This window comes from Schistocerca nitens, chromosome 2 (genome assembly GCF_023898315.1).
Source record: "Schistocerca nitens isolate TAMUIC-IGC-003100 chromosome 2, iqSchNite1.1, whole genome shotgun sequence".
Lineage (NCBI taxonomy): Eukaryota > Metazoa > Arthropoda > Insecta > Orthoptera > Acrididae > Schistocerca > Schistocerca nitens.
This window is the reverse complement of record NC_064615.1, coordinates 249,233,987-249,246,978: the sequence shown is the minus strand read 5'-3', so window position 1 is coordinate 249,246,978 and position 12,992 is coordinate 249,233,987. Positions and strand designations below refer to the sequence as shown.

General features: G+C 42.1%; 1 protein-coding gene across 1 annotated transcript in view; it reads left to right on the top strand.

Moving 5' to 3' along the window:
• Window positions 1–3,079, top strand: part of LOC126234339 (inositol polyphosphate 5-phosphatase E) — a 72,044-nt gene extending 68,965 nt beyond the window's left edge. Inside the window, exon 7 of the mRNA XM_049943023.1 lies at window positions 2,976–3,079. Coding sequence (XP_049798980.1) covers window positions 2,976–3,021 — 46 coding nt within the window. The 3' untranslated portion in view covers window positions 3,022–3,079. The remainder of the gene's footprint in view (window positions 1–2,975) is intronic.
• Window positions 3,080–12,992: the final 9,913 nt, after the last annotated feature.

The window sequence follows — 12,992 nt, the reverse complement described above, 5'->3', positions numbered from 1 at the left end:
ATTGTGAAAAAATATACTGTTGCTGATTAATTACTTTCTGATGATTACTGTTGTATTCAATAAACTAATGGAAAACGCAATTAAAATATTCACTGTACTAATACAAATTAAATTCAATTTACTATAGAAACATTACGACGGCAGTCTATCTTAATAAAACATTAAGTGTCTGTAAGACGATTGTGCCTATTTTAACACGAATTAGTGGGATATTACCAACTTCTGACTTTGCGGAGGTCTGTATTTACATCATGTCCTGTATCATACTCAAGTATAATAAAAATGTGGCAGTTCATAGATAAAATTATCTATTCACAACAATGAAAAATATGTCAGCAGAAAACAAAAGTGGCATTATGAGTTTTGCAGTACCATAAGGTTTTCTCTCTGACACTATGGTGTACTGAGCCCACCCGGTTGGCTGTGCAGTCTAACGCACGACTTTCCAGTTGGGAAGGAGTGCCTGGTCCCCGGCAAGAATCTGCCCGACGCATTTGTGTCGAGGTCCGGTGAACCGGCCAGTCTGTGGATGGTTTTTAGGCAGTTTTCCATCTGCCTCGGCGAATGCGGGCAGGTCCCCCTTATTCCGCCTCAGTTACACTATGTCGGCGTTTGCTGTGCAAACATGTTCTCCATGTACGCGTACACCACCATTACTCTACCACGCAAACCTCGGGGTTACACTCCTCTAGTGTGAGACGTTCCATGGGGGGGTCCACCGGGGGCCGAACCGCACAATAACCCTGGGTTCAGTGTGGGGCGGCGGAGGGGTGAAGTGGACTGCTGCAGTCGTCGTGAAGTTGTCGACCACTGCGGCTGCGGCGGGGATGGAGCCTCTCCATCATTTCTAGGTCCCCGGTTAACATACAATACATAAAATACAATGGTGTACTGAAGGTAGCAAGACGAATTTTGCTTGAGCGTTGTCTTCCGATTCGCTCATTGAGTTTCTGTCTGCCTGCTTGTAGCTGTGCTGCAAAAGAATTAAAAACCTGGCATTCAGTGACTCTCGAAAGGCGAACGAAAGCTGCTTGTAGCTGGTAGGCTGACACATTACCTCTGAGCTAGCGAAGAGGTGCAGGACATAGAAAGAAGGATCCTTTATTGTATGATTATATGTTAGCGGAACAAACACTGGTAGCAGTTACTTCTGTAAAATATCTGGGAGTATGCGTACGGAATGATTTGAAGTGGAATGATCATATAAAATGAATTGTTGGTAAGGCGGGTGCCAGGTTGAGATTCATTGGGAGAGTCCTTAGAAAATGTAGTCCACCTACAAAGGAGGTGGCTTACAAAACACTTGTTCGACCTATACTTGAGTATTGCTCATCAGTGTGGGATCCATACCAGGTCGGATTGACAGAGGAGATAGAGAAGGTCCAAAGAACAGCGGCACATTTCATCACAGGGTTATTTGGTAAGAGTGATAGCGTTACAGAGATGTTTAGCAAACTCAAGTGGCAGACTCTGCAAGAGAGGCGCTCTGCATCGCGGTGTAGCTTGCTGTCCAGGTTTCGAGAGGGTGCGTTTCTGGATGAGGTATCGAATATATTGCTTCCCCTTACTTATACCTCCCGAGGAGATCACGAATGTTAAATTAGAGAGATTTGAGTGCCTGCGGAGGCTTTCCGGCAGTCGTTTTTCCCGTGAACCATACACAACTGGAACAGGAAAGGGAGGTAATGACAGTGGCATGTAAAGTGCCCTCCGCCATGCACCGTTGGGTGGCTTGCTGAGTATAGATGTAGATTTAGACATGGGGGCTTACTTATTGGCCCAGTAGCTGCTATGGTAGATAAATCGCAACACAAGAGACTTGAGAAGTTGTATTTTTCGTGTGGGATGACTTTCGTGGACTCGAAAAGCATTAACTGATATCCTTATATCACATCTCCAGAGAAAATCCTCACATTATTCAATTGAAATTGAACAATAATATCAAGTGAATTTTGTAGGATAGTTCTGTGCCATCAAGGAAGTAACTCGTCGGTCACAGAGTTGCCAAACATATTCTGCGTTGATGCCAAGTTTCAGTTATACTACCAGGAAGGATACTAACTGATGTGTTCTGTGACTGACCTCGGAAGTGACTGTAACTTTGTCTCAAAGTTGCGGGTGGCAAGCACTGGCAGATCCTCATTATATGTCAGTCTTTTTTGGATTTCTGTAACTAGGTTTAGGGGCTAGAGTGTAATTACTTGTAATACATTGATGCACTGAGTGTAAACGTAATGAAACTCTACCTGTCATCTGATAATTGTGAAAAACTACATTTTTCATCTGCACAGCACCGCAGTATGAAGAACTTGTGGGTTTTGTAGGATTCCTATACTTAATTTCCTTGTGTTTGTTTTCGATGACAGTAGGTGAGGAGCAAAGCCATGTGAAATATACTTTTCCAGCGGGGTTTGAGTCTTTGGCTACAATTGCAGTAGCACATCGAGTGAGGTATCAAGAATGTGAGCATTCACTCATTGCTGTAGTATAGGCCAGGGCACGAAGAAGCAGGTTCCCCACAAAGTAAACGATGAGAGACACTGTAATTAATGCCTAAAGTAACCATCTCGCAAACTTAAATTTTCCAAATTGCTGCTTTTCTTACGGACATGTCCAAAAGAAGAGACACCACACGTATATGCATACACAGGGTGTTTCAGGAGGAACAGTAGATATTTTAGCAGGTGGTAGTACAGACGAATTACATAAAAAATTCCATATAAATGTGTCTACTTTTTATTGAGTACAGAGATACAGCTGTCAGTACGTAACCCTAACAAACTCAAAGCTAAGGCAAATGAGGACATTCAAAGCTGATTTTCCAAAATTCCCCCACCAACTTTAATGCACTTTTGACTTCTCTTGATAACACCAAGTGTAGCTCTTCTGAGGTTGTCTTTGTATTCTTTTATGAGTGCTGCACTACTCATAATACAAATGATAAATCAGTTCTTGGGTTTACTTTTTCTTTGTAGATTTCGCCTTTCAACCATCCCCACAGGCAAAAATCCAAAGGGATAAAGTCTGGGGACCTTGGTAGCCAAGAAAAGTGCCCATATCTACTGATCCATCTTCCGGGAAATGTTAGGTTTGGATGATGTGTCACCTGACGGCTAGAATGTGCAGGAGCCCTGTCATTTTGGAGGAACATACGCATTCTTGTAGCCAAAGGAACCTCATCCATTAGTGCTAGAAGCTCATTTTAAAGGAAGTATAGACAACGCCGTCTTGTAAGGACCAACAAACAAAACGAAAATGCATTGAACCCAGCTGTATGTACTCAATAAAAATTGGACACATGTTATATGGCATTTTTTTCTGCAGTTTGTCTATACTACCACCTCCTACAACATTTACTATTCCTCCTGAAACATCCTGTGTAATTATTCAGGTCTCGATGGGCCATCGAAACTTTTCAGTGCTAGATGCACGTCATCGTCCGAACCCTCGTGGGAATACAGTGTGGCTGCGAGCGAGTGGAATAATGGATGGAGGGGTACAGTGTATGTGGTACGCAGCAAACATGGGAATTTGTGTCTGATAAGGAGCATGTGTAGATAGGTCCTGCAGGCAAGTTGGCCGTTGTGTCCTGGTAGCCCAATACTCAACGCATTTGCCTAGTAAGCAGAAGGTCCGGGTTCGAGCCTTGGTTGGGCACAAATTTTCATCTGCTGCTGCTGTGTTTCAACACCCTGTGATATTGTGAACGTCTGTCCTTCGATAATTAAGATGCAGTTGTTTTTTGAGGCAATACAGGTGATATGCGAACATTTGTCTTGCCATCAACATAAAGGGACTTCAACGGCAACCATTCCTTAGTCATTGCTTCGTGATGTCGCTAACCCATGTCATATGCATGCGAATCAGATAGTAGAGCATATTTAGTCAAATAATGAATGGTCAGTATACAAGTATTTACGAACAGTAGAAGCAGAATTGCAGCAAGCTGATCACTTAACCAAGTGCAACGTAATGTACCTGTGTAGTGAGTCATTTTAGTTGCATAGCTGATGATAATATTTGTCAAGCAATTCACTGCAGAATTAATGTAATACTCGCACGATGATCTCTGTAGTCATGCTGTATCATTAGCAGCTCGTGAATGGAATACGGTGTTCATTAAATCAGATTAGTCAAGCTGATACCAAATAAAGAGAAGCGATGATGCCACCACACTATCTTTACTAAGGTAGTCATCGCTAGATTATGTGCACCATCATTAACGTTACTGTAAGCAGTTTGACAGCATAACACCACAACATCCATGGATAACCTGTACCATTATTATCGTACATGCAGTGAATACAAGTTCCGGATGTTTGTCAAGAATAGCGGAAAGCGCCTCATGAATGTGAAGTTCCATTGGCATTGCGCCTAGGACAGAGAGAATCTTAAATAACAGTAACAGGTTGCCCAATGAAGGGAAGAGGCCATGTACTGTCTTGAGTTCTTGCAGTTTGATATTAATGTATTTCACGATTATTTCACACTAACAGGTCCTTTTGGCTATCGGAATACTCATATGGGAATTATCAAAGTGTAATTATCAAAGCGTAATTGCTAGAACACTCAGCTACCGTAGTAACACCTCATTTTGGATTGAATATGACTCAGAAAGCAACATTAATTTGATGTTTCCGTCCATCTCCTGATGACTTACACAATGAAGTCTGGAGTGCACTCGCAGTTGTGTTGCCTGCCACATCAATTCTGTAAAGTGTTAGGGCAGCTGGCAGCCGTTGCTGAATACAGAAATGTGCAAATATCTTCACTGCTCTAGGGAAACTCGTCTTTGTTCCATTTTTTCCATACCTTAATTAGCACAATAACATAAGGTTCATTCTGCTGAAGAACTTGTTGCCTGCAAGGCCTGAAATAAGAATCTGCTAGTGGTAATAATGCATGAAAGGAAACAGACTGTTGGACAAAAGAATGGAGAGCTTCCTGCTTTTTGCATTTTTGATAGGTCCTACTGTAAGAATATGGTGTCATATTATGCGTCATAAATCTAAACTGTTTATTTTTTCGCTTCATACTAAAACAAAAGCTAAGATATGAGAAGAGGAAATATCTTATATGCTTCTCAGAAACTTTAATTTTTTTATTTTTTTCCCCCTCACTTCATGCTAAAACAAGGTCATTGATATGATAGGAGGAAATGAAGTACATGCTTCCAAGACTTATCATTTTCTTATATGCTACTAATGCGAGCATGAAAGCTCTGGAGTTAATTTTTCTGTGTTGGATAAATTTTGATATCACATCACATTACTTTGTGAGAAGGTTCCTGTTTTCTTGGGATTCAAATAGAATGGACATTTCATCACTGGTTAATATTCTGATACCTGTTCCAATGCCTCCACAGCACCTGTGAGTAGAGTCTCATGTTGGTTACTATAAGAACATGCAGGCAGTAATGTCCGCTCACTGCAGTCAGAGCCAAGATGCTTTCTTTCTGCTTATGGCAAAGCGTCTCCTGCAGTGTCCACACTCAGCCAACATAAACAAACCACGGCGACAGTAGTCCTGCTAATCACTGACTTGTCGCGAGCCACGACAACAAGTGCGCACTGTGTCTGCTAACGATATTATGGAGTTAATACATCTTACTTACTTAACTAATATGCAGGACATGGGTTGGGTAAATATTCAGTTTGTAGTAACTAGCCATTGCATTAAAATACTTTACAGTATATTTGATGCAATATTTATTGTTGCTTGTCTCTCTAATATTAATAGTATTGATTCAGATTGTGCGTGAACACAAAAACGGCATCTGGACTTTCGGATTCTGGGGAGTCCAGGCTAGCACAGCAGAGAATATCAGAGATCTCTAGTCAACTTCCCTACAAGCAGAGCACATTAATTGGAACACTAAATATAAATACATTGATCCAAACAAGAAAACTACATAATCTCACATCAGAAATCGACCGACAAAAAATTCTTATCCTTGCTCTTCAAGAAACATGACTGACAATGAATCCTTGCATTGTGAAAACTATGGCATCATAAAAAGCAATACACAACAAAATGAAGTGAAAGGCGCACCAATCTTTAGCATGACATTTCTCGTACACAGATCCATCATCAGCTCTGTCAAAGAAATCACACCCATCAACAATCGACTTGTGACTATGAGCATTCAGAGCACCAATAAAAAACATACGCTCATCAGTGCACATGCCCCCACCAACACTGAAAATAAGAAAAACCCCGAAAATGTCTAAAAATTCTGGAACACGCTTGAAAGAACCACAAGCAAAATTCACCAAAATGACGTGAAAATCCTAGTGGAAGATTTTAACACTCAATTTGGGACAAAAAAAAAAGTATAGGAAAATTGTCGGTAAAAATTCAGCACACCAAAACACTAACACAAACGGCACGTATCTGATGTACATTTGCCAACAATTCAACCTCAAAATAATGTCTACCCACTCTAGGAAAAAAACAGAAAACATGGCGATCCCCGATCCAGCATCTTGGTGAATACCAGATCCACCACTTCGCCATCTGCTACGACCAATACAGAGCCATCCACGATAATGAAGTCCGACGAGGCGCGAACATTGACTCAGATCACTACCTCTCACAAGTTCAAGTAAAATTCTCTCTGAAGAGAGTTCACCTCAAAAATATCAGCATCCAAAATTTAAGAAGAGTGGGAAAAAGGACCGACGAACAACTGGACTGACTTCTGCAGTAAAATTATCAGAAAAGCCAAAGAATTAATCCCACTTAAGGAAAAGGCAAAACGCTCATGGTGGGACTCAAACTACGATCAAACAATCATCAATCACCGACTCGCCTTCCAAAAATACAACAGCAACAAATCCACAGGAACCATATAACACTTCCTCAGCATCCGCAAAAAGACAAACAAAACCTTCAGAAAAACCAAACGCAACTACATCACCAAAAATCTGAAATCAATTGAGGACAACTTCGGAAACTACAACAGCAGAAATTTCAATAGAACATCCGCAAACAAAATTAAAGGTTACTCACCACAAAATTTGACCTTAAAAAAAATCACCCTCACCAACCAAGAAAACTGTGAAGAATTGGCATACTACTTTTCTGATCTCCTTAACTGCCCCGAAGCACCTGAACGATTCCCACACACATCCCCAAGATACAAAAACCCGGATGCCGATCGACTGACACAAGAAGAAATCCAGGTCCACATAAAAAAACTCAAGAATGAAAAGTCGACAGGAGAAGAAGGAATCATTGCAGGAATACAGGAAATCATGCAGACCATTCAGGAAGTCTGGCGAAGGGAAAACCTCCCAGACAACAGGAAATGTGCATTGATCCAACCACTCCACAAAAAAGGAGACAAATCTGATGTGAATAACTACAGAGCAGTTTCCCTCCTTTCAGTCCCTCATAAAATCATCTCCACGTGTCTCTTACAACGTGCCCAAGAACAAGTCAAACCCCTACTTGGTGAATACCAAGCCAAAATCGGACCACACAGATTTGGTACCGAACAAATTTGCTACCTGAAATCCACACTGAAAATATTGCGGTGCTGTGCAGATGAAAAACATAGTTTATCACAATTATCAGACGAGAGATGGAGATTCTCAGATTCTACTAATTATAACTGCATTATTAATTGTTGGTTTACATGAGCTTTTATGCCATCTATTGTAACTATTTTTTGAATGTTAGAGCTGGAACAATAGAAACATCATGATTTTCGCGATATGGAATATTTGAATTCACCTTACATCTTCACGTTTCGAGCAACGGCAGAATATCCATCACAAAAGCTGACACCAAGAAGTCAGGTCATGCCTGTCTTCTTGCAGGTGTGACAATCACAGTGATCTCAATAACAATATTGTATAGCAAAGATAAGTTGCCAAATCAGCCGTTGAAGAAGCTCCAAAATTGTGAAACGTGTCTGGTGAATACACATTCAAGGCTTCAGTCCGATTAAGACAGTAAAACACAAATAATTGTCGCAGTTATTAATTTACGACGTTTCGTTTGCACTCAGTGCATCGATGTATTATAAGTAATTACACTCTAGCCCCTAAACGTAGTTACAGAAATCCAAAAAAGACTGTCATAAATGAAGATATTCCGGCGCTTGCCACCCACAACTTTGAGACAAACTTATAGTCACTTCCAAGGTCAGTCACAGAACACATCAGTTAGTATCCTTCCTGGTAGTATAACTCAAAACTTGCCAACGACGCAGAATATGTTTAGCAACTCTGTGACCGATGAGTTACTTCCTTGATGGCACAGAACTATCCTTCTAAATTCACTTGATATTATCAGGTCATTTCAATTGAATAAAGTGAGGATTTTCTCATGAGATGTGATATAAGGATATCAGTTAATGAATTTTGAGTCCACGAAAGTCATCCCACACGGGAAATGTGATTTATCTGTCATAGTGGCTACTGGGCCAATAAGTAAGCCCCCATGTCCTGCACCATGTTCTGCCCCTCTTCGCTAGCTCAGAGGTAATGTGCCAGCCTACCAGCTACAAGCAGCTTTTGTTTGCCTCTCGAGAGTCTACATCTACATCTACATTTATACTCCGCAAGCCACCCAGCGGTGTGTAGCGAAGGGCACTTTACATGCCACTGTCATTACCTCCCTTTCCTGTTCCAGTCGCGTATGGTTTGCGGGAAGAAAAATTGCCGGAAAGCCTCCGTGCGCGATCGAATCACTCTAATTTTACATTCGTGATGTCCTCAGGAGGTATAAGTAGGGGGAAGCAATATATTCGATACCTCATCCAGAAACGCACCCTCTCGAAACCTGGACAGCAAGCTACACTGCAATACAGAGCGCCTCTCTTGCAGAGTCTGCCACTTGAGTTTGCTAAACATCTCCGTAATGCTATCACTCTTACCAAATAACCCTGTGACGAAACGCGCCGCTCTTCTTTGGATCTTCTCTATCTCCTCTGTCAACCCAACCTGTTACGGATCCCACACTTATGAGCAATACTCAAGTATAGGTCGAATGAGTGTTTTGTAAGGCACCTCATTTGTTGATGGACTACATTTTCTAAGGACTCTCCCAATGAATCTCAACCTGGCACCCACCTTACCAACAATTAATTTTATATGATCATTCCACTTCAAATCGTTCCGTACGCATACTCCCAGATATTTTACAGAAGTAACTGCTACCAGTGTTTGTTCCGCTTTCATATAATCATACAATAAAGGATCCTTCTTTCTATGTATTCGCAATACATTACATTTGTCTATGTTAAGGGTCAGTTGCCATGCCCTGCACCAAGTGCCTATCCACTGCAGATCTTCCTGCATTTCGCTGCAATTTTCTAATGCTGCAACTTCTCTGTATACTACAGCATCATCCGCAAAAAGCTGCATGGAACTTCTGACACTATCTACTAGGTCATTTATATATATTGTGAAAAGCAATGGTCCCATAACACTCCCCTATGGCACGCCAGAGGTTACTTTAATGTCTGTAGACGTCTCTCCATTGAGAACAACATGCTGTGTTCTGTTTGCTAAAAACTCTTCAATCCAACCACACAGCTGGTCTGATATTCCGTAGGCTCTTGCTTTGTTTATCAGGCGACAGTGTGGAACTGTATCGAACGCCTTCTGGAAGTCAAGGAAAATGGCATCTACCTGGGAGCCTGTATCTAATATTTTCTGGGTCTCATGAACAAATAAAGCAAGTTGGGTCTCACATGATCGCTGTTTTCGGAATCCTTGTTGATTCCTACAGAGTAGATTCTGGGTTTCCAGAAATGACATGATACACGAGCAAAAACCATGTTCTAAAATTCTACAACAGATCGATGTCAGAGATATAGGCCTATAGTTTTGTGCATCTGCTCTGTGTAGAATTGAATTGGTATCCCGTCAGGTCCAGTGGACTTTTCTCTGTTCAGTGATTCCAGTTGCTTTTCTATTCCTTGGACACTTATTTCGGTGTCAGCCATTTTTTCATTCATGTGAGGATTTAGAGAAGGAACTGCAGTGCAGTCTTCCTCGGTGAAACAGCTTTGGAAAAAGGTGTTTAGTATTTCAGCTTTATGCGTGTCATCCTCTGTTTCAGTGCCATTATCATCCCAGAGTGTCTGTATATGCTATTTCGATCCACTTACTGATTTAACGTAAGACCAGAACTTCCTAGGATTTTCTGTCAAGTCGGTACATAGAATTTTACTTTTGAATTCACTGAACGCTTCACGCATAGCCCTCCTTACGCTAACTTTGACATCGTTCAGCTTCTGTTTGTCTGAGAGGTTTTGGCTGCGTTTAAATTTGCAGTGAAGCTCTCTTTGCTTTAGCAGTAGTTTCCTAACTTTGTTGTTGAACCACGGTGGGTTTTTCCCATCCCTCACAGTTTTACTCGGCACATACCTGTCTAAAATGCATTTTACGATTGCCTTGAACTTTTTCCATAGACACTGAACATTGTCAGTGTCTGAACAGAAATTTTCATTTTGCTCTGTTAGGTAGTCTGAAATCTGCCTCCTACTACTCTTGCTAAACAGATAAACCTTCCTCCTTTTTTTATATTCCTATTTACATCCATATTCAGGGATGCTGCAACGGCCTTATGATCTCTGATTCCCTGTTCTGCGCTTAGAGAGTCGAAAAGTTCGGGTCTGTTTGTTATCAGTAGGTTCAAGATGTTATCTCCACGAGTCAGTTCTCTGTTTAATTGCTCAAGGTAATTTTCGGATAGTGCACTCAGTATAATGTCACTCAATGCTCTGTCCCTACCACCCGTCCTAAACATCTTGAGTGTCCCAGTCTGTATCTGGTAAATTGAAATCTCCACCTAAGACTATAACATGCTGAGGAAATTAATGTGAAATGTATTCCAGATTTTCTCTCAGTTGTTCTGCCACTAATGCTGCTTCGGGAGGTCGTTAAAGGGAGCCAATTGTTAACCTAGCTTGGTTGTTGACTATAACCTCCACCCATAATAATTTGCAGGAACTATTCACTTCTATTTCACTACAGGATAAACTACTACTAACAGCCACAAACACGCCACCACCAGTTGCATGACATCAGTCCTTTCTAAACACCGTCCGTGCCTTTGTAAAAATTCCAGCAGAATGTATCTCTGGCTTCAGCCAGCTTTCTGTACCTATAACGATTTCAACTTCAGTGCTTTCTATCAGCACTTGAAGTTCCGGTACTTTACCAACCCAGCTTCGACAGTTTACAATTATAATACCGATTGCTGCTTGGTCCCCGCATGTCCTGACTTTGCCCCGCACCGTTTGAGGCTGTTGCCTTTCCTGTACTTGCCCGAGGCCATCTAACCTAAAAAAAACGCCTAGTCCAAGCCACACAACCCCTGCTACCCATATAGCCGCCTGCTGTGTGTAGTGGGCTCCTGACCTATCCAGCGGAACCGGAAAACCCACCACCCTATGGCGCAAGTCAAGGAATCTTCAGCCCACACGGTCGCAGAACTGTCTGAGCCTCTGATTCAGACCCTCCACTCGGCTCTGTACCAAAGGTCCGCAGTCAGTCCTGTTGATGATGCTGCAGATGGTGAGCTCTGCTTTCATCCCGCTAGCGAGACTGGCAGTCTGCACCAAATCAGATAGCCGCCAGAAGCCAGAGAGGATTTCCTCCGATCCATAGCGACACACATCATTGGTGCCAACATGAGCGACCACCTGCAGATGGGTGCACCCTGTACCCTTCATGGCATGCGGAAGGACCCTTTCCACACCTGGACTGACTCCCCCCGGTATGCACACGGAGAGCACATTGGTTTTCTTCCCCTCTCTTGCTGCCATATCCCTAAGGGGCCCATTACACGCCTGACCTTGGAGCTCCCAACTACCAGTAAGCCCACCCTCTGCAACCACCCGGATCTTGCAGACTGAGGGGCAACCTCTGGAACAGGACAAGCAGCCATGTCTGGCCGAAGATCAGTATCAGCCAGAGACATAGCCTGAAACTGGTTCGACAGACAAACTGGAGATGCCTTCCGTTCAGCCCTCCGGAGTGTCTTTCGCCCCCTGCCACTCTTCGAGACGACCTCCCACTCTACCACGGGTGAGGGGTCAGCCTCAGTGTGTGCAGTATCCCGGGCAGCCACAGCCATAGTCCGATCGGGGGATGCATGGGACAAGCTGGCCGTCCCCGACAAACGCCCGTCCAGACACCCACAGTGATGCCCATTGGCAACAGCCTCAAGCTGTGTGACCGAAGCCAACACTGCCTGAAGCTGGCAGTGAAGGGATGCCAACTCAGCCCGCATCCGAACACAGCAGTCGCAGTCCTTATACATTCTAAATACTGTTGTGCAAAGAATGTCTGTCAATCTACAGAGAGCACAAACAATTCGACACAAAATTTAAATGGTTATTAAAATACAAGACTGCCTAGTATATGCAGTAATGCTGCTACTTGCGCACTGCTGACCCACTGCTCGGCGGCAGAAGGCTAACTGAATGCCAGGTTTTTAATTCTTTTGTAACAGAGCTACAAGCAAGCAGATAGAAACTCAATAAGTGAATCGTAAGACAAAGCTGGAGCAAAATTCGTATTGCTACTTTCAGTACCCCATAGTGTCAGAGCGAAAACGTTATGGTACTGCAAAATTCATAATGCCACTTTTGTTTTCTGCTGACATATTTTTCGTTGTTGTGAATAGATAACTTTATCTATAAACTGCCACATTTTCATTATACTTGAGTATGATACAGGACATGATGTAAATACAGACCTCCTCGAAGTCAGAAGTTGGTAATATCCTACTAATTCGTGTTAAAATAGGCACAATCGTCTTACAGACACTTAATGTTTTATTCAGATAGACTGCCGTCATAATGTTTCTATAGTAAATTGAATTTAATTTGTATTAGTACAGTGAATATTTTAATTGCATTTTCCATTAGTTTATTGAATACAACAGTAATCATCAGAAAGTAATTAATCAGCAACAGTATATTTTTTCACAATATCTAAAAAAAATTGACAATGCTAAAGTAGTTTACA